At 37.6% G+C, this 23,649-nt stretch overlaps 1 protein-coding gene across 1 annotated transcript; it reads right to left on the bottom strand.

Annotated features, from left to right (window-relative positions):
• Positions 1 to 18,291: 18,291 nt before the first annotated feature.
• Positions 18,292 to 18,966, bottom strand: Cldn17 (claudin 17). The gene has a single exon (XM_004654404.2). It carries the CDS (start codon positions 18,964 to 18,966, stop codon positions 18,292 to 18,294), a length of 675 nt encoding a protein of 224 aa, XP_004654461.1.
• Between the last annotated feature and the right edge of the window lie 4,683 nt (positions 18,967 to 23,649).

Raw genomic sequence — 23,649 nt, forward strand, 5'->3', positions numbered from 1 at the left:
CCTGGTCCCCCATTGTGATGCCTGAGAACATTAACATGGGAATGGAAATGTAAGAGCAGAAGTCACTATCAACTGGCAAAAAGTTGAACTGGACTTTATCCTGATTCCTGGGAAGAATACTGAAAGTTCTTTAAAGTGAAGATAGCACCATTTTATATATATGTGCATATATATATATATATATATATATATATATATATATATATATATGATGTGTGCGTTTGTGTGAGCAAAGAGTTAAAAGACAGAAGAGCAATAAAACTATTTGACATGACAATGTAATTCTGCACGTGACAGATTTTAAAGACACACCTAGAAAGTGGAAGGAAGCAAGCGATAGATACAACTCAAGACATATTTAAGATGAAGACATGGTAAACAGGCAAGATTGACTGATGGAACAAGAGATTACAAAAAGAGAAATCAAGGAAGTAATCAGATGTACTTTGTGGTTGAGGGCGTCACCCAACAAGTTAATAAATATTGTAACAACAGCAAGATGGAAGAATACCTACAAATAATTCAACTTTATGTAGTTTATGTCAATGATGGAAGAATATAGATGGAAGTTCTGAGAACTTTAATATATGGACATATTGCAAATTACTCATGCTCCATCTTATACACTCTTATGTTGGATATAGTTATTTGCTAATGAAACAAAGTAAATGGAGAAATTAATGACCTATACTGTGAGGGGAATGACTGATGAGTGAGGCCTGCACAAATGTAAGAGGATATAAGAACGGGTGTACTAGAGAAATTAGTCATCAAGAGACATGAGGCTCCTTGTCTGCACAGCCGTGAGGACTGACAGCAGGTTAAGTAAGTAGGTAGAGTCAGAAATGGACAAGTGGAGAGTTAAGAGGAGGAGGAACGAGAATGTGTCTTGTTATCTGTAGATCAAGGGAGAGGTCCAGATTGGGAAATCAAGTGAAACATAAGAGAATAGAACAGTTAGTTAAAATGCATTTTTTTTTCACATGGGAATCATAGCTTTTCATTAAATAAAGGCATTTTGTAATTGTGTCTGATACACATGCACATACCTGCATAAGACTATCTTCTTTTTCTGCAGTAATCTTTATATCCTCTTGATTTTAGCAGGCCTTTGCTGGCTCTCACTGTAAACCCAACATAACTCTGTATATGGCATAAATAATCCCCAGTATAAACATGTGCATGAATAAAATGGTCAAGGAATAAGAGAATGTGAACAGTGCAGGTCAGAGAATGAGATGCTGAAGTTTCAAGACCTAAAGTTTGGGTGCTTACCAGAGTTGGTTATATGAACACAAGAGTGAGTTCAGGGAACTACAATTACTGGAACAAGGAAGGGTAAAATAAAGGTCAACAGATAGAGACATCTTGTGTGAGAGGTGCTACTGGACCTGTGAAGATATCTAGAAAGATAATGATACCTATAACACTGAGATAGAGGTCTAAGAATAATATTTTTTTTTAAAAAAGTAAGAAAGCTTTTGTAGAAAGATGATAGGCACAATGGGTGAGTGAAGTACCTTAACAATGACAGGTCTCCAAAAAATGTGGGTTTACTCATCTGAATATTACATGTTTGGAAAATAGCAAGCAGCAGCTGGAGAAGGATGGTTGTGGGGTTTAGACAATAAACAAGCCTCATGAGACTGAGTAACTGAGGAAATGATCACTGATGAGTGGTTACAACAGAGCACAGAGGATGGAAACATCTGAATTGCAGCGATAGTGATATTGAGATGTGTTGAAATAAAAATATATAATGGAAGGTAGCACAGAATTGTTAGGCGACCACAACCTAAGACAAAGAAAAATAAATGATTGGAAGTTTGTGGTTTTGTGTAATAGCTAAATATGGTGGGATGAGCTGGGTAAAGAGTGCAGCTAGTCTGGAAGTTCTTCATGTCCTGGTGAGGGAGAAAATGTCTGTTCTATTCTAGGCTGAGTTGACACTCTGAATCAACAGTGGCTGGGTTTTTTCCTCAAGCAAAGCTCTCCCAAATAAGTCCCCAAAAGACTCATACCAGAAAATCATGTTGCTTCGCAAAATTCCCTTTCTTCATAGTTATGTGATTTCATGGGTTCAAAGTTCAAACAAGAATGGAAGGACCAGGGCCATCATTAGTAATAGTAAATGTTATGAGTGGAATCTCTTTCAAAGTATGTTTAAAAGGCATACCCCAGAATTAGAAAACATCCTTTTACTTAGTTTAGCACTTACACCAATTACTGGCTAATTCTTTCTAAAGACATTTATGTTTTGGTGAAAGACTACACTAATTGAATTTATGCAAATATTTGATTAATAATTATCCAATGTATGTTTTGTATTTTAATATTAAACATAATATGACAGTTTAACTTATATTTCTGTAAGTTGAAAATATCAAAAGGGTGACTATGCAAAGGAATAAGAAATATTTTTTCTACTGCTGTTATTACTGCTTGTTGCATCATTTTTGACTGCAGATAATATTGACCATACTTCAGATAATACTGATAACCTAACATACTAAGATATTAAGATAAAGATTTTAGGATTAAGATATTAAGATATAATGTTAAGAATAGAAAAAGCAGTTAACTCTAGTGGGAAACTTCGAAATTTAAAACTATCACCTCAAATGTTTTAAGCTGATGTTAGTTTTTTTCATATTTTATGAACATATGGCTTTATGAACCAATGTAACATATCTTAGATATTTTTTGAAAGTCTCAGACTCAATTTAAATACACAAAACATGATGCATTATACATAAGTTATATATGACTGGGCACCTGTGGGGAAAATTTGGCAAATGGCAGCTGATGTCATATAAAATTAATCTAACGAATAAATTATCTCAGAATGCTATAAAATACCCAGATAAGAAAGTTCTAGCTCTCTCTTTTGAGGCCTTCCACAAAATGTCAGTGATCTGTTCAGTCATCTCCATTTATTTCTCAGGTTAACCAGGAAACCAGAATTGCTGGAGGCATAGCTTGCATCACTCACACAAGGAAATTTGAACCGAAGCCAACCACACAATTAAGATGTTCCAATACAGCGATTATTCTTGGCATAGGTAAATTCCACTGGCGCAGATACTCAGGAGGAGGAATGCACCAGAGTTCATGTTTTAACTCATAGAGAGATAATGTTTTCACTCATGTTGTAATTAATAGTTTTCTTTACTTTATATTTTAGTTCATTTCCTAAGAGTTATGATCTTAAAAGTTGGAGTAAAGACATCTTTGTACATTAGTGCATTCATTTACATGAAATTTGAACTCAAGAAAATTATTTGGATATATGTGTTTGCTACCATTGCTGAACATATTCCTCATCATATTTAAGATATAACTAAAGCTGCCTTTACATTGTTGAGTCAGTAGATTAATTGTCATAGAAAATTTGCAAATCCTGAATCATAGTGAAGTTAAAAATAATTCAGAATACACTGTGTCAATAAAGGATATTATTAATGTGATGCTTTACCTACAAGAGGTAGAAAGCCTGTCTCAAAGGGTTTAGCTGATTAAGTCCCTGGGAGTCTTTGTTGGAGACTCTGTGAATTTCTTTTTTGTCTGTGGCAGCAGATGTGATTGGCTTTTGCTGTCACTTGAGATGCTGTTAAGATTTGGGGTAATGTCTCTTAATTGCAAAATCTTTCAGTCATATTGATTCTGTCATGCTTATTTAAAACTCCTCAGGAAATAATAGAGAGTGACTGGACATCTTATGATAGAATTATATCCTCCTGAAGCAAGTGAAATTTTGAAATGGGTATAATATTTATGGAGAAAAATAAATATGAGTTTTTCAATTATAGGTAACTTCAAAACATTTGTCTATAAATTTTATAACCACATAAATCTGATAACTTCTATAAAGAGCACGAGAGAGGAAAGAAAAGGTTAAAAGACTATAGTGGATAGGAGCTGAAATAAAAATTGCTTTTTTATTGTATCCATCAGTTTTTCAATTGTGTTAACTTTGAACTTTATTATATGAACATATTGCATGTTGGTCATATTGCCAAAGGTCATATTCTCCCTGGCCCCCATTCCACTGAAGATCCTCCTTGGTGGGGTTGTTGATATTCACCATGAGGTTATGAATATATCAGTCAGTCTCTGTGGAATGAGGGACAATGTCTCAGGATATTCCTTTCCACCATGTGGCTCTTCTAATCTTTCCTTCCCCACTTCTGCAATGTTCCTTGAGCCTTGACAGATATGTTATAATTTTACTTTCATGTGGTTCTGTTTTCAACCTCTGAATTTCTGCTTTGGTGAATTTTGAGTGTCCTCAGTATTTATCACTATCTTCCTGGAGCTGGCTATCCAGTTATCAATGAGAGTAGCACTCAAGTTTAAATGGTTACTTCCTCTATAATATTTCCTGGGTCCTGGCAGATATAGGTGGATTGTCTTATTCTAACCAGTTAGATAGCTTTTGTCATATTGATGGCTCTTGGTTGTCTCCAATTTTTCCTGCCATCTGTTTAACAAAATAAAAACAGATTCTCTAACCAAAATCTGATGGTAGCGTGGGTTAAATATGGTAAGAATATAATCTATGAATCTATAGAATTCTGACTTGGGTCTCAGTACCATGTATAAGTGCTTTCCGACTTAGCAGGCCTCTTACCGAATCAGAGAGCCATTGGTTATAGGCTGTGTGTCACTTGCATAGCTGTGTACATCTGTCTGGCTGGTTGATTTCATAGCTTGAAGGATCCCATGCTTGTTCACACTGTTCGTGGTCATTATCCCCCAGCAGCTTACTTAGAACTGTCCGGCACTATGAGGGCTAGCCAGAAGGGAGCTGGCTTCCTTCTAAGTTCTAGCATGAACTTTTGATGTCCTGTGTCCACAAGTTTGTGGTGCCTTTAGCAATAGTGTCTTGCCATTCTGGGCTTCCAGATATGTCTTATATCTTCCAATTCATTGTTACTTGTGACTTAAAAAGTAGAGGTTTATGTAGTTAAGGACCATCATACATATCCTGTATTTCCCAGGATATAGTCACTGGTTCAGAGATTAGAAATTGGACTAGTAATAATAATCAAATCAGATGCATAGCACTCATATCAAATCTTATCCCAGATTTCTGTTCCAATGATGAGTTATACCTCAACCCATATTAAAATCTATCACAGCCATGGGTACGTGGTCAAAGCGTCCGCTGCAGGGTAGTCCTACTATGTGTCAAAATATAATTTGTTCTTTTTGCTTTTTAGAATTTGTAAATATAAAATAGTTGGATTATCTGAGGAAAGATGCAGAAGTTCAAATGCTCATTACACAAAATAAACTAGTTTGACACTTCTCTTAAATCTGCAGTAAATTACACCAAAACTTATCCAGCTTAAAATCAGCAGACACTGATTACCTCCTTTGTCCTGTGGGTCAGGGACCTGGGAACAGCTATGCCAGCGTGCAGGCTCAGGTCTCTCTGGAGGTTGCACTGCTGAAGCCTCTGAGGACTCATACAGAGTTTTAGGAATTTCGGGTCTACCTATGTATCTCGTGTCACTATTGGTTCCAGACTAGGAATGGCTGGAAAGGAGTGCACTGGCTGTTAAAGACTAGGAGGCAGGGCTGTAGAGATAGCTTAGAGGTTAAGTGCTTGCCTGTGAAGCCTAAGGATCCCAGTTTGAGGCTCCATTCCCCAGGAGCCATGTAAGCCAGATGCACAAGGGGTACATACTTCTGGAGTTCATTTACAGTGGATGGAGGCCCTGGCTCACCCATTCTTTCTATATATCTGCTTCTTTTTCTGTCTGTCTGTCACTCTCAAATAAGTAAATAAATAAATAATAAATAATAAATAAATGACTAAAAGGCAGGAGGATGTCATTAGGTCCACCTTGGAAGCCCAAGAACTGAATGAAACACAGAGCAAAATTATATTGTTTCTGTCATTTGAAATACTTAAAAACCAAGAATATGAAGCAGTATCTTTGAAGGAGAATTTTCCTCTGAGTCATTTTTTAAAAATACCCTTTGCTTATGTTAGAAATTAATTATTTTATTAATGTCCTTAAATAGGGGACTTATCTTTGTGGTGTACTGCTCCAGGTACTTGCCTTGTTAGGACCTCACATAAGCCAGTATTTTCTTGAGTCTCTGCCCCACACAGGAGAAGCAGGGTGGTGACTATAAGGAATTGCTTAGTTGAGGATAGCGGTGCTGAGTCCTCCAGTTGCTAAGGGGACTTAGGCTTACTGATGGTCAGCTGCAGGCAGGATGGCATCCCACTGCCAGTCCACTACGATGGACAGCAGACACCATCATTCTTGGGCATCCAAGAAAATAGATTGTAATTGTTTTCTTTTTCTTGTTTCATTTGAATTTATTTTTTCTATTTTGTGAGATGTACTTCAATTTGTTATTTTACTCATACTATTATGTTTCTCATAATCTGATGCTTATTTGTGGCACAAAACGTATCATAAGCATATGCCTCGGACCTGAAGAGGTTGTCGGATAAATAGAAGCAAGCAGCAGCAGGGGTCAGTACTAAGCTTAAGTCGACTGAAACTTTCTGAGGTTCTACTGCTTGCAAAGCATCTGTCTTGTCTTTAGATAGAAAGAACTGCCAAATATATAAAGAATTTGCATCTTCAATGGGTCTTCACTCCACAGAGTTAACAGAGAGACTAAACCAATAAACTATCTCCACTCACTACTATGGAAGTGCAGAGATGTTAGCATCTAAACAGCATGTCGGGATAGAGTGTTACCCAAAGTCATGAATTGGAGAGGGTAATTTGGAAAGGCATTTATGACTGAGTGAAAGATCAATGCAACCTCATTGGTCTGCCTTGAGATGAGATGGAAAAAGCATACCAGGCAGAAAGAAATGACTTTAAAAAAATATATTTGATTGAGAAAGGTAGAGAGAAAATGGGTGTGCCAGGGCCTCCAGCCACTCAAAAAGAACTCCAGACGCATGCGCCCCCTTGTGCATCTGGCTAATGTGGGTCCTGGGGAATTGACCCTGAGTCCTTTGGCTTTGCAGGCAAATGCCTTAACCGCTAGGCCATCTCTCCAGCCGAGAAACGCCTTTTAACAATGGTAGAGAGTTTAGAGTGTTCAAACAACAGAAAAGAAGACTGGAGAAAGCAGGAAGGGAGTGGAGAATTGGGTCAGTTTTAATGAGAATGTTAATATAATGAGATTTCATTTCACACAGGAAAATATCTAATTTGTCTATGCTATGATTATGAGAGGCCAGAATGAAAGTCTTAAATTTAGAACCATAATGATGTCATTGAGCCATTCAGGAAAACAGTGCAGGAGATCCTTGACTCATCGGGGAAGTCCAGGAAGTGCCCGATGAAACTTCTCTCTTGAGCATAGAGGGTGAAGCCAGCTGAGTCAGGGATGGAACAGCACATAGGAACAACTGGAAGTGTAAGATGTTGAGGCTGATTTCAAGAACTGCCAATAACTCTGGATGACTTTACTTTTAGGGGGCATATTTGAGGACCAGGAAATGGCAGCTAAAATTAGGTAGTGTGAGTTCATAAACAACCATGGTGTGTTCTTGAAAAAAATAAAAATAAATTTAATAAAAACAGTAACTAGAGAATAGCAAGGATACTGTCAGTACTATCAGATTTCAGTCTTAGAAAATGATTGACATTAAAATGGCCATGGTGAGTGGCAAACAACCAGACTATAGGGTACAAGAGAAAGCAGTTAGACAGGAAATATTTGATCTGCTCAGTGAAATGAAGGTCACGTCTTCCAGGGCTGCGGGAGGCACTTCATAGTAAAACCACAACCATCTTTCTCCAAAGTCTAGAAAACTGTCTTTAATTTAAAAACTCAAAAAGCTTAATAATAAAATATTTGCTCAATGAATGCATGGATGGAGGATTTGGTGACAAATCAGTTAGGCTGCATTTATGCTCATTAAATAAATATTTACTAACTGCTGGGTACCAAGTAATATGCCAGATAATGAAATATATTTATCATCTATCTATATAGCATATATTTAGCTACTTAACTATTATCTCTGCCCATCCATTTCTCATGAATCTCTCCATCCACCCATAATCTGTATATCCATCATCAATCTGTATATCCATCCATTCAGCTATCCATGCTTTTCTCACATTTACATTATGCATTTTTACAGATTTATATTGTGGCATAATATTTATGTAAGAGTCAAGCTGAAGGTGGGAGATGGAGATTGGCAGTGGTGGACTTGCCTAGGGTAGATAATCTCCTGTGCTGTATCCATAGCCAGTACCACCAACACAAGACAAAGTCACAAAGTTGGTTTTCAGATGCAGACTCATAGATGATGGAGATAAGGGATGGGAGGAGTCACAGGAAATTCGAAGAAAGCCAGCAGTTGAAGAAGAGTAATTTCCAAATTTCTTGGTGTTACCAACTCCAATAAAATTAGAAGATAACTTTGAGAGTGAAAAATCCCATAGAACAGTGCCAAGCAGAGTGGAAATGAATGTGGAAGACCAGGGGCAAGAAGGAGGATGGGCTATTAAGAAGTTTCTGATGCCAAATGCCTCAAAGTTCCTATGATCAGGTAGCTAAGATTAAATTTTAAGGTAAAATTTGTTTGAAATTTTGCTTTCTGTACCTCCATATCAGACCTGTGATAGAATCTGTTACAAGTAGGTTTCTTTGTGAGAGATCAATATAGAAGTGAGAGATTATGTAAAACGAGTCATAATTTGCATCACAATTAGTAGGAAACAGAGAAGATAATCACCTATGAGGTGAGATGTATGGTCCAGAATACAGGTCACCAAATAGAAAAATTATAAACGTTTTGAAGAAAATGAGTTTTCCAAAATCAAATATACCAACACACATGGACTTTTTCAAATATATTTTATCTCAGCTAAAATTATTATTAATTTCAGCTAAAATTTAAGTTCATATGTCAGTTGTTTCTCTAGATAAGTAATAACATTTCTCTGTATATGTAGGATGATAATAAAATTGGATATATGTGAAATGTGTAACAGTGTTCAGTTTACAGGTTGATACTACAGTGGGTGTTATTCAGTGAAAAAAAAATGTTTTCTAAAAAATATTTTCTTGGGCTGGAGAGATGGCTTAGCGGTTAAGCGCTTGCCTGTGAAGCCTAAGGACCCCGGTTCGAAGCTCGGTTCCCCAGGTCCCACGTTAGCCAGATGCACAAGGGGGCGCACGCGTCTGGAGTTCGTTTGCAGAGGCTGGAAGCCCTGGCGCGCCCATTCTCTCTCTCTCCCTCTACCTGTCTTTCTCTCTGTGTCTGTCGCTCTCAAATAAATAAATTAAAAAAAAAAATGAACAAAATATATATATATATATTTTCTTACTAGCTTCCTAAATGTGGTAGGCAAGGCCCAACTAAACCAGCCAAAATCAAAGGATATAATTCTAATTGGGCAGAATCCAGGGGCTGTTGTAGTTAATTTCCCAAAGTTCTGAATGCTTACAACAAGTCTCTACATTAGGCTTCTGCTGAAAACCACAGTAATTCTAGTCCCTGATGCAACAGCAGTCTTTGGATAATCATCTGCAAGCATTTACTTGAAGTCATTCTGTTGACTGCAAAGAATGGCTTCAGAAGATATGCATAATTATAATTTTTCACTTGAGATTGTGTTTATGCAATAGTAAGAAGAAACAATAATAAGACTGCTTCCAAGGAAACCTTTGAAATTCAGTATGGACTGTTAGAGTGTGAGTGGATATTAGATGAATACCTCTGACAATTTACAAGGTTTACTCCATCTGATTATAGAACATTACAAAGTCAGAGATATTAACCATTCAAAAAATACTTTTCCCATTCTTTCTCATTTTGTTGGTGGTTTCTTTTCATGTATAAAAGTTTGTTTTGATTTTTGGGTTTTTTTTTTTTTTGTATTTTTTGTGGGGATTTTGTTTTGCCTGATGTAGTTTCTACAGTTTTGTTTTTGAATTCCTGAGAACATCTATCTCAATTCCAGATATCATGTGATCACTAGGTACATGACAATAGATTAATGGCTTTGAGATAACTTACTAATCAAGGAGCAGAGGTATTTGCAAGTGTGAGATAATAATATGAAATGTGGGCATAAAATTACAAAGCCAACCAAAATGCTAGAGAAAGCTTTCTAAGAACAACCATAAGGATAATGCAAATTCCTCTGATGAGTGCCAAAGGAAAGGACAGCCACCAAAGTCCTCCATGATTGCTCCATGATTGAATGCAGACAATGCTCCCTTCCCCCCACCCCCCACCCCCCCCGGGGTTGCTAATGTTCTCCTTGGCATTTCCTTGGATATACTCAAATGGTGTGAGCCTGAGCCTCTATATTTTTACCTGTGACTTCTTCTCAAACCTTCTTTCATTTATTTTTAACCATAGGAATCCAGTCATTTTTCCAGATCAGCCAGTGCATCACTAGCTTTAGTGGATATTAGATGTATATCTTTGACACCTTATAAGGCTTGTTTCATTTTCTTATAGATCACTACAAAGTGCAGCATGTTAACTCTTTATCACACACACACACACACACAAACACACACACACACACACTCACACACACACAATATATTCATGTTTTCTGTCCCCCTGAAACTTTCCCTAATCATACATGCTAAATACAATCATCTAATCAGTCTCTCTCACACATGCCCCCCACCCCGGTCCACTTTCTAAGCATTTTAGTCTTATGATGTCAGTTATCTCAGATTATGCTATGTCTCTTTGCTTCTTAGATTCATTTTTGTTTTAATGTTTTGCATCTATGAATTCCTCTCTTATAAACAGGGTTCCTCATCATACACATTATTCCATGATGTAAAAGGCTAAATGGTGAACACTTAAGAAGAAGGTAAAGTAAATTTGTGGAAACAAAAAGCCTAGGTAAAAATGAGTATTACACTCGCCTAAGTTTAAATCCAATAGGACACACAAGTCAAACACTTTATGGATGGAGAAAGTAAGAGACATATAAAGAGCTTAAGGCATGGACTGCTGGAGTTAATAATAGTAATTATATATTACACTTACATAATGCTTTATGATGAAAATACTTTCACAGGCACTACCTTATATCATCGTGGTGACCCTGTAGGTGGAGAGAGTGGTTATTATCTCCTGTGTTTGAGGACAAAAGGGAACTATATAGAGAATGACTTCACTGTGAGTCTTTAAAGAGTGTGGGCATCTTGTTTGAGAATCAGAATTTTTTTTTTTAGCCTATAAATTAAAGGAAATGGTGAATGAAATAAACTACTTTTCTCTCTTTCAATATATACATTTCAATTAATTTGCAACTACCCATATATGTGTGTGTCTTTAGTCAATAAGTATGTAATGGATAGGAAAGTGCTTACTGCTTCTCTGCTTCTGGTATATGAGAAATTCAGTTTGTTTGGAAGAACTGGATGATGAACTTAAATCCTATGGACCAGTGCTGTTTGTCAAACCTTTGATCTTCATTGGCAATTGGAACAGTAAAAATGAATGGTTTCTCAAAGTGAGTGAATATATATGGTATCAAAAGAAGAAAGACAAATGCAGTATTTCAGAAGTATAATGAACAGAATCCTCAGTGGTATTAAAAAAAAATGAATTAAGCCCAGACAGATGTGAAGAACAGTGGTGAAATTATTAAAATCAATGTTAGCAATCTTAATTAATTCATTTTTTTAAAAACTGTGGAAATCTTGTACCCTTCATGGACACACAGTGTAGTGTGATGGATGTGCGAAGCCAGAGGGAGATGGGTCTCCATTCCAGTTGAGCTTGTCGGAAGGGCTAACAAGGAGGAATTATGGGTGTCAGAGCCAGTGAGTGCAGTCTGGAGCGGCAGGTTTTTCTTGAGGTAGGCCGGCAGGTTAGATCTGAAGAGTTACTGACGGAATGTGGTGGGCACTGAGCCAGGCCAGGAAAAGGTGATCAAGGGGAGCATGCCACTCTTGGCTTAGGTCCTTCCCATGATCCTTTTCAGATTCAAAGCTTTGAGGGTAGAGAGACAAAAGAAGAGAGGTTGGAAAAGCATCAGTGGGGATTCCAGTGCTTATAAGAATATCCATTACCAAATAAATGCCAGTGTTCTAAGAATTGTTTTCTTCGACTTAAAACTGAATATTTCTTCCTCTCTCTCATTCTTTCTCTCCTGTTTTCTTTCTCCTCCCAATGGGAATTCTTCTTTCTACTCTCCATAGTATGTCTACCCAGCTTCTTAGCTTGCTTTTGCTACTTTATTGTGGTGTGAATCTAACATGTCACACACAGGAACACATCTGAACACTTGTTCCCTAGGTAGCGCTTATCTCTAGGTGGTAGAGCCTTTGGGGGAGGGGTCTAGCTGGAGGCAATAGATAACAAGGGACAAGTCTCAAAGGTTAATGCTGTCTGCTTCCTTCTCTGCCATGATGAGAGCACATTCTGTCTAGGGTTCCTCTCTGGAAGACTTACCCCACCATCTTCCCTCCCTGTTATTTTCAGGTATTGTGGTCACAGTGCTGCAAATGTAGAAAGACAATGATGTATCTATTCCCTATCAGCTCTAGGCTGTGCCTTTATTTCCTTTTTCTTATATACTATTGGCTGCTTTGAATTTATTTGACGTATGTATGTATGTATGTATGTATGTGTGTATTTTTTCTTCAAGTTGGGCTTTTCCCTAGCTCAGGCAGACCTAGAATTCACTCCGTAGTCTTAGGGTAGTCTTGAACTCACAACAATCCTCCTACCTCTGTCTCCTGAGTTCTGGGATTAAAGGTGTGCACCACCATGCCTGGCATATTTGACACATTTACATCGGCAGTCAACTTTGTTATTCAGAGCACAGATTGAAAGATTTTACCTGGTGACATGTTTTCTTATCCTATATGACACAAAGTTAATACATCTTCATTGTAGTAAATATTTCAATCACTTTGCTATACTCATTTCCATTTTTTATTAAATTTGGTACTAAATATTTTAGAAGTTATTTTTACCAGAAAGTTTTCTGTTTTGTTAAATCATAATCATGACTGAGACTATACCTCTGGTCCAACTTAATTTTTTTTAATTTATTTATTTATTTGAGAGAGAAAGAGGGAGAGAAAGAATTAGCACACCATGGCCTCTAGCCAGCGCAAACAAACTCCAGAAGCATGTGCTACCTTTGCATAGGCTCTGGGGACTCAAACCTGGGTGCTTAGGCAAGCACCTTAACTGCTAAGCTACTCTCCAGCCCAAATTTAAAAAAAAAGATTTTTACTTGTATCTTTTTTTTGTTCATTTTTATTTATTTATTTATTTATTTATTTATTTATTTATTAAAGCAACAGATATAGAGAGAAAGACAGAGGGAGAGAGAGAGAATGGGCGCGCCAGGGCTTCCAGCCTCTGCAAACGAACTCCAGACACGTGCGCCCCCTTGTGCATCTGGCTAACGTGGGACCTGGGGAACCAAGCCTCAAACCGGGGTCCTTAGGCTTCACAGGCAAGCGCTTAACCGCTAAGCCATCTCTCCAGCCCTTATTTGTATCTTTATTTGAAATGATTCCTTATGGAATAGTATTTATCTATTAGGTAAATACTTTCTTGGAAATCCTCTGCCTAAAGAATACTAAAAGTCCAAGAGTTCTTATACTGACTTAAGAAATGAACTTCTGATTTCCTTCAGGTGCCATGTGTAATGATTTTCTTGTTAAATTGTTCCTTCATTAATTCATGAAATATTCATCCTCTCAGCAAGCCATTTCCATCTCCTTTGGACCAGGTGTTTTAGAAACAAATAGCAGCAATCTTAAAAGACTGAATTAAACTTTTATCAAGCTTCCATGGTTTGACTAGGTTACTTAGTGAGGGCCTTTGACTTTCACAGGTTTTCCTTTCAATTCTCTGAGCTCATGTAAAGTTAGGGTACTGACCCCATACTCAAAACCTTCAGTTGTTCACCTTACGTTCAGCTGAGGTGTAACTATTTAGGAAAGTTTTCAGTCATCGTTCAATCACATCTAATCTGGAAACCCAAAATCATCTAACTAATGGATTTTAATAAAAGGAGTTGGCTCTAGGAGAAGTGGCAATGTGGGGTACTAAAGAGTGGAGATCTGTAAATACCTACTAACAACAGCAACAAGCTGTTACATGCGAAAAGATGATGGGATCAAAAGAAAACAGGATTGTTGGACCAAGGTCATGATACCCACTTGGCAAAAAGTCAGTCCCAGTTGTGTTTCTCTATGACCTGCAAAAAGCCAGTCACCACTGCAAGCATCACTGAAGGCCAAGAGACAAAAAAACCACCGTAGTTCTTCATTCTCTCCAATGCTCTCTCCTGACCAAATGTCTGAACACAGAATCATGGGAAAAAGACAGTCTTAGCCATCTACTATATTTGAGCATCCCAATGAATCTCATAGCATTCTTTTGAAAGGTGACAGTAGTAAGGATCCTTAACATGCTTTAATAACTTATTTATTGGTAGATATTTTTTCTTTACATATTACACTGAAGAAAATGAAGTGAGTTCATAATAGATCAGAAGCATCCAAACTACATTGTGCATATGTTGTGCCTTTAATTGCTATCACACATAAATTACAAAAACATGGAAGAAGAATTTCAAGTATTTGAATTTGATTATTTCATTACTAATGTGGTTTTGTGTTTACAATATTAAAATAATAAAGGCTAATAACAGATAAGAATAATTATTTGAAAAACATGCTTTGTTGAATATGGACCAAGAGAAAACCTTCTTCAGTTACATTTGAAGTAATACTAGCAATAAAGTCCACATGTGCTAGAGACATGGAAGCATAGGTAATATCTATCTGTCTATTTGTCTATTTTTCCTTCTATCTATCTATTATCTATCTATCATCTGTTATCTATCTCCTATCATTTAAAGTAGCTGTCATTTATCTACTATGTGCATCTGTCATAACTATCTCAGTCTGCACCTATCTGTTCATCTACCATTATCACCATCTCCTATGAATTACCCATTCCTCTACTGTCAAAGTCCATCTTCCCTCTATTTATCTGGTAATCTATCTTCTTTCTGCCATCCTCATTATCAGCATCCTTTGATCCATTCATCTGTTAAGAGAGCTAGTGCCCATCTATCTACCTACTTGTCTATCTTGATTTGCTATGGAAGTTGTACCACAAACTGGATGACTTATAAACCAGGAACTTATTTTCTCAGAATTCTAAAAACTGTGAGGGAGGGATCCGCTTTCAGTCTCTTTCCCAACTCTCAGGCAGCTGTGTCTCTCTCCTCAAATTAATTTCCTCTGTAATCATCTTTGTCTACATTTTCTTTTTCTTTCTTTTCTTTTTAAACAGGAACACCAGTCACATATTCGATAGTGTCTATCCTAATGACTTTAGTTACCCCTGTCATGACCCTGAATCCAAATGCAGTTATCTTTAGATTCTGGATGTTAGGACTTATCTATGTAAACTGGGTACAGAGATATATTCCAGACCACATACTATATAGTATTTATCTACCTATTTGAACAGTAACAATGATGATATTTCAGAATTCAGACCAACGTTTTGCTTCATTCTGGGGAGTGAGAGATGACTTTTTTCACTCCCATGGTGCCCTCCCTGTGGAAAACATGGCAAGATTATTCTTTGGTCTGTCAGATTTTTGTCCCTGCATATCTCTCAGTACCTTCTAAAGAAGGTGGGAGGGAATTGTCAACATTCTTTTGACACTTGAGTTAAGACAAGGTCCTTATCTGTCTTTGGAAACTGAAATCCTCCTGAGAGTATGTCTTTTTTTTTTTCACATGTCAGTTGCCAGGAGTTATACCAAAGAGGCTATCACCCCCACAGACACTAACATCTAGATCTCCTTAACTTTATTATCTTATTTTCTTCCTTGAAAGTGAAGAAAATTCAGTTACAAAGCAGCCATATTATTCTTTTCCTCAAAATGTAAATGCATATTTTTGGACTGAATAGATAAATAGCTCTCTTTACATTGTAGTTTTATCCTCTCTCCCTTGGGGCAGAACTGGTTCCATGTTAGGCTAAATCTCAAACACTTATACTGTCTGCATGCCATGTATTGATCAATCCTCAAATATCTAATGCTTATACTTAGTGTTATCAAGCAGCCTAAATGCTAAAGACAACCATGCCATAGACATCCTTCTGAATATACCTGCCTAGGCTGATGATCATGGACGGATTTCCTGAACTCGCTGCCTTGCATAGTTAACCCTTCAATACGATGCCAAGAATTAGATGTTCTGTTTAAAAAAAAAAAAAAAAAGTATCCAAGCGGTAAAATTTTAGTCAAATCTTAGAAAACAGAGGCATTTATTGCATACCTTGGTTTGTGGAATGCGATTTACATATATAATGCACCTTAAAAATTATTAAATATTGTTTATGCAGCATTTGAAGGAATATCTTTGCAAGGGCTAATTTCAAGGTCGCCAATGCTATCATGTGATTCCACCCAGTATTACACCTTTTACCCATTGGTCAGCAGAATAACATACATAATTTAAAAAGAGGACCCTATGCTTGTGAAGCTAATTACTTCCAGGTAAGCCAAAAGATAAATCAAATGATTCCCTGATGGCTTTTAAGCATACATCTTGGTTTTCTTGATAGCTTACTTATTTGACTATATAAGATAAATGACTCTTTTTCAGTATAACCAGTATGAGGCCTTTCTCTTAAAAGAAAATAATCTTAGGAAAATTCCATTAGAGTTACTATTTTTTCATACTGTTTTGTTGTTATTTGAAACTATTTAAGTTTGTATGGTCTTTACCACATATAATATTATTAATGTGCCAGTGAAGGGATTTTTTTTTTTTTTGTTACCAAAAGGTTTGAAGTATTGACGTCTTGTTTGTTTGTATGTAGAATTAAGTAAGAGAATGACATGAAGATTAAGAATTTATTGCTGAGGTAATATTTTAGTTACTGGGTGATCTTTAAGGACAAAAATTCATTCTCAAGTAGATTCTTTAATTAAATTTACCAACATCACATTGACACATAACTATTTTATACTTTATAACAATAAGCATGAACATACAACAAATATATGGACGAGTTTAATATAATATTTATATTACAACATTATAAAGAGAGTAAATGTTTTTATTAGAAATAAAGATAAGGTTTGGAAATTAGTATTTTTGTATAAACATTCATTGATTTGTAAAATGATGGCACTACTAAAACCATAATAGTAGATGTCTCTCACAAGGATTTTTTATCCACTCTCACTTCCAGCCCCCCGCACCACTTTTCATTTTGGTATCAGTTTGTACACTTGGAAAATGAAATGAAGATGGGAAAATAGTGTGTATAATTCAGGTGAAATGAATTCATCACCATAACTGTGCATTTTTAGTGAATAAAAGAGAGGTATTTACTGCAGCCTGAGTAATTGCCTGAATCATTTGCCTCGATTCTTCATTTTCCTGTGCATGTTTAGGCATGTACAGTGACTAAAGCATAAAACAAGGAAATGAAACCATTCTGTCATCACCTAAACTTAAATTCTCTCATCAGGAGGTGCATCTCCTTGATAAATGTTTTGTTTATGGTGTTTGGATATTGTTCCTTATCTAAATAAACAATACTGTTGCTTGGAAGTGGAAAGCATAAGTTATGAAAAAATTGTATTTTTTTCATTTATACATTTTTTTGGGATATACAGTTCTAAGCAAGACTAGCAACATAAATTAGAAACCTAGATTTATAGAGATATGCAGAGAAATCAGATATCCGTTATCCTTAAAATATCTAATTTTTAGTAAAAGATTACTAAAGGAATAAAAAGACACGTATTAAATAGTCATTTACACATTTTGATAAATTCAACAAAAAGTCATTATTTGATATATAAAATTTCCTAGAATTATTACCTTACACATACCCTGTTAGAATATATAATTTGGTAAGAACATAAGAGATTATTTAAAATAGGTGCATGCTTTATTGCTATGAAATATGAATTCCAACTTTAGATTTCTTATCAGAAAAAAAAAAATGAAGGAATAGCCAGCCCATCGTTGCACATCTATTAATGATTGAGGATATATTCGATTTTCCACTACATAATTTAGAAAGGTTATTGGGTCTGAGAACAGCAAACACATTTAATAAACAGGAAATCAGAACGTCCGAATAAGCCTTGCCCCTGGAGCAGCACTAAAAAAAAAAAAAATTTCCATTTCAATTTGATCCTTGTCATGAAGCGAGTTCTCCTTCCTGACATACTTACAATTACTGGCAGGGTTTTACAAAACTGACTGATCGTAATCCACAAACGACGTTGCAAGCCAGCGTCAGACGTAACTGGTGGAGGCCTTACTGGGCACGACCACTTTCTTGTGGTTATCTCTGCGGGGCCCGGGGCAGGGGGGCGCTGGGTACCGGTGCCTTCGCTTCTTTCTGTTGCAGCAGCAGTACCCACAGAGCAGGCCCCCCGCAATGAAGAGCACGGCCGCCGTCGCCCAGCCCAGGAACAGCGCCGCTCCCAGCTCTCGCTTCTGAGCCACGTGGATGTTTGGGTTGTAGAAATCCCTGATGATGATATTGGCGGTCCAGCTCACGGGGATGAGGACGAAGACGCCGGTCAGGATGAAGAGGACTCCCGACGTTCCCAGCAGGTAGGCTTTGACCCTGTCGCTGGAGCCCGTGCACTGGATCTGCTTCATGCCGCAGATGCCGATGAGAAGAGCCACCAAGGACAGGGCACCCGCCACGCACATGAGGGCCCTGGATGCTTCGACCACGGGTGGGAGAGCCAACAGGGAGGTATAGAACTTGCACTGGAGCGTGACCCTGGCTTGTTGGATGCAATTCATCCAGAGCCCTTCCCAGAGTCGTTCAAAGATGATGATGTTGCTGCCAATAAAAGCCGACACCCTCCACTGAGGCAGAAGCGTGGTGGCAAGGGTCCCAATCATGCCGAAGAATCCAAGAACCAACCCAGCAATCTGCAGGGGATAAAATGCCATTGCCTTTCCTCTGACCACTGGTCCAGCCTGAAAGGGTAGAAAATGTCCTGATGCAGAATATGAAGACCCTTTTTGAGACTAGCACAGTCTCTGGTGATCTTTCCTGATGTCCATAATACTGTAGGGCAAACCATCAGCGGTGCCTGATCTTGGCTTAACTAGAAGCACTTGTTGTAACTGTGTACTGTCCTTGGACACACACATACACACACACCTTCATTTCTGTATGATTTATTCACTAGGCATATATAATTCTTTCCCAGCCAATAAGAAGGTAGAGAGTGGTGTGTCAAGAAATACTGCATTCAACTTTAGCATTTCTCATGTTATTATTGTCTTAGTGATGCTGTAATTATATGTCAAAGCTTCCATTGTAGATTGTTAATTACAGAGCTGAAAACTTCCTGCCTAAAAGTCAGTGTGATATGAAAGTATAAGTATAGGGGTGAAGCCACAACTTGAAGATGATGCCCAAATTCTCTAGAAAGCAATTTTAAAATATTTTAGACATTAGCTGTTAATTTCTTCTTGTGTAAAGCCATTTGTCTGAATATGTTTAATCTACTCTAGCTTTACTAGAGGCTTCTGGACAGAAAGTAATGCTTAGATATTAACCCAAGAATTCTACTAAAACTACTGGTGCATAGGAGTCCCAAACTAGAGAGTCAAGTTTCACACTTTATTCTCCAGATCCAAAAAGAAAGAACGAAGAAAAAGCACTTGTAATTGATTTCCACTTCCTAGCAATTATTCTACGATATGTTAAATTATGCCTCTCCCTCTGTTGAAAGATGGTTAGCATGTAAACTTTCATTAGATGTTTCTTCAATGACACCTTGAAATATATCATATTTATGGAAGCTGGAAGTGTTCATTTCATTTTTTGGAGCAATATAAAATGCCCTTCGGAATTGGCTATAAAATCTCTCAGAATTCAGATAACAGATAACTTTTCAGAGCTGGAAGGAACCATGCTTAATCTCTTATTTGACAGATGCAGAATATGAGGTCTACTGTATGCTTGGCCAAAGCTAGCCAGGTGGCAGCTGCCCTGGGATAAACTCAGAACTGACTCAGTTTCTTCTCTACACCTGGTCTGATTCAAGAACACAGGGGAAAGATGAATACATCTTCAAATACATCTGAAATATGGCTCCACCTTTTACATCCTTTCTTCAAAAACAAGCAAAATTTAGTTGAGGTGGTTTGCAAAGTCGTGAGTGACTTAATCCTGGACTTTCCATTCACTGCTTTGCCCAGAGACAACTAGGGGCTTAAAGTAGGGCACATGGACTTATTGAGGTCTCTTCTCTGTCTCCCTCCTTCCCTCCCTCCTTCCCTCTCTCTCTTCCTCTCTGTGTGTTTGTGTGTGGATCTGGACATGCACAATCTTATTTGAGGCAGGGTTTCTGTTCACCACTCTTCACGATTGTCAGGCTAGCTGGCCCAGGAGCTTCTGTGTATTTTGCCACCTCCCATCTCACTGTAGGGAATGCTTTCTGGGATTACAAATGCCTTTGGTTTAATGTCAGCTCTGGGGATCTGAAGTCAAGAAGCAATGCTTATACAAACTGTGCTTTTTGCCCAGTGAGCCCTCATCTCTTTAGCCTTCTTTCTGGTACTTATCACATCCTAAGGGAACCCATCTCATTTAAAAGGAAGCATACAAACAGTCTTCACCTGGGAGTTGCTATTTGTAGTTTACCAACTATCCTCCATTTTAATCAGACACAGCCAAAAGTAAATGGGCACTTTCATATCACCCAGGTTTTAAGATACTATCCATCACATGAGGAAATGTGGAAAACATTCAGTTTTCAAGTAGATGTTTGAGAACTCCCTTCATGAAGTGTGTGAATCATCAAGGAAGCAGATAACCTGTGTGTTGTTGACAATTTCCTAACACCAACTCAGGACTTACGGCTTTGGGTCCCTTTTGTTCTGGGTTCTGAGACACAGGTTTACCCATCCCCAACCCTCCCAGTGTTGGCCAACAGTACTCAGCGTGAAGACTTCCAGCTCCTTCCTTGTTGTTTCAGCTTTTCCTCCTTCCATCTCATTTTCAGTCCTATCTTCACTGTCCTGGAAGGTTTTGTCCTAGAAGATTTCTCTGTTCCAGCTGTTTAATTTCCCCCAGTAGGAGCAGCTGCTCTCATACAAGTAAACAGAAGCAAGAGCATATGCTTACTTAGGATACAGATCTGTGTCCAGAATATGATCATCATCTGAGAAGCATAAATAATGCAGAAGCTTGTAGTGTTTGCTCCTCCCAGCCAGACTCTGTTGGCACATTTTGTTCTTTACGTTTAAGAGGAGAATTGACTTTCCAACTTTTCTGATACTATCATCTCCTCTTCCTCACTTTGAAGCCCTGGCTCCATCTGCCGTGTTCTCTTTCTATGGTGTCTATGCCCTCTCCTGCTTTCTGAGGTGTCCTCCAAACAATAAGTATATCAAATACTCTTCCACTTGAAGATTTAATATTGTAGTCCTTGCCAGAAATCCCCATGCACTTTAGGTCCACTTGCATTTTCTAGTGTTTCTCACATTAAGTAGCCCTTCCATCACTCAAACACTGCTAGAAATATGGTTGAGTCCCTGGATATCATAGTTACTATTTGAAGAAAAAAAAAAATCCTTATTTATTTATTTATTTTCTTTCTGGGTCTTTCTATAAAGGTACCAACAAGTTCCTATCTGGTTCTGGGGAAAATTTTAGTCCTGACTTGATTCTTTAGCTGTCCATCTCGAGAATATTTTTGTAGTCCTCACAAAATTTCTTGTCAAAATCAGAATTATAATAGCACTGGCCTAATAGAGCTTCTTTAATAATTAAATCTAGGAACATAGTATTTGGCTTCAAACAAACACATAGAAAATATTTACTATTAATATTTGTCTTATTCTCTTTTGTTATATTATCATTATTGCTACTTCTCTGCTCGTTACTGGAATCTTCTTTTGAGAATATGGTTGACCAATGTATATTTTCTTCCAGGGGTTTATATATACCACCATGCTCCTCTCATAAACACTGTGTAGAGTCTTGTGTGTGGCCACTGTTTTTACTATTTCTTGTCAGGATGTAAGTTCTGAATCTGTTTATTTTAACAAGGGTGTGTTTCTGGTTATTACTTCCATTCTTTCTTTTTCCTTTCTCTTATTTTTTTTTTTAATCTCTCCTCAGGTCTTCATACAAGAACCTGTGACCCAAACCATGATATTCTATACAATGTCCCTTCTAATAGCTGAGAGAGCTACAGCAAAACACTCTGGGCTGTCGTTCTCCTTCAAGGATTGCCTAAAGACTATATATGAGTCATTCTTCATTCTCAGAGAGGCCCATATCCAGTAACTAACCACTAATGGAATGTAAAAGTCTGGCCTGACAGCTCAAACAGGGATTTAGTCTCAGAGGCTGTTCTAGCTTGAGCACTCTGTGGGATCAGCCAAGGCCTTTAGAGAATCTGAACCACAATTTGAATTGCTTCTTTTTTTTTTTAATTTAATTTATTAGTTTTCTTTTCAGTAAATACAGGCAGTTTGGTACCATTATTTAGGCTCATCTGTGATCTACCCCCTCCCATTAGACCCTCCTTGTTAATGAAAATGGGTCGTGTATTGTGATGTTAGCCCCCAGTTATTGGTATGATAAATGTCTCTGAAAATCATGACCCAACATGTGACTCTGACATTCTTTCCGCCCCCTCTTCCGCAAAATTTCCCTGAGCCATGTTGGGTTCATTTTTGGTCTGCTTCAGTGCTGAGGTGTTGGGGGCCTCTGAGGCTTTGGCTCTCTGATTTGGTAGGAGTTGATTTTTCTCTGCGTTGATCTCCTTCCCCTTTGTGCTGGTATCCGGTTCACAGGAAAACATCACCCTTGCTTATTTTGCCAGTTGTCCTTAGTTTCAGTTGGGCCCCTTTTGAATTACTTCTTTTTTCTCAGGTGTAGATTCTATAGGAAAATAATGTGTTAATCTCTGCTCCATGGTTTGCTTTCCAAAGAGGCAAATCTTGGATCACTTCCTTATTCTACTTTATTGAGAATGTTTCCTCTTATAACATTACAACATTTTAATTCATCAATTCAACATTCTCCTCTGTCTCATTTTAATAATATCTTATTTATTCTCCTTGCTCATGGTCTGAATCTTTTCTGATCTACAGTTCATTGAGAAATCATAAAGACCCCATGAAACCCAAATATGAATATACTTCTGTTTTAATTAAAAATTTCCATAGTTTGCAGGTGGCTCAGTCAATCAAGAGCTTGCCACTTGAGCCATTTACCTGAGTTTGGATCCCCAGGCTTCATGTAATAGCCATTATCCATGTTGAGTTTCTGGAATCACCAGAATACTGACAGAGAGATAGAGGCAGAGACAGAAGAATTTTCTAGAAACTCACAGATAATCCTGTGGAATGCAGCAGTGAATAACAGCAACAATAAGAGAGTCTCTGGGATGCAGAGATGGCTTAGCAGTTAAGGCACTTGCCTACAAAGTCTAAGGAACCAGGTTTGATTCCCTAGTACACAGGTGAGCCAGATGTACAAGATGGTACACACATCTAGAGTTTGTTTGCAATGGCTGGAGGCCCGGGTGTGCCCATTCTCTATCTGCTTCTTTCTTTCTTTCTCTCCCCCTTTCACTTTATTTCCCTCTCTCTCAAATAAATACAAAA

The sequence above is a fragment of the Jaculus jaculus genome, chromosome 5 (genome assembly GCF_020740685.1).
Source record: "Jaculus jaculus isolate mJacJac1 chromosome 5, mJacJac1.mat.Y.cur, whole genome shotgun sequence".
NCBI lineage: Eukaryota > Metazoa > Chordata > Mammalia > Rodentia > Dipodidae > Jaculus > Jaculus jaculus.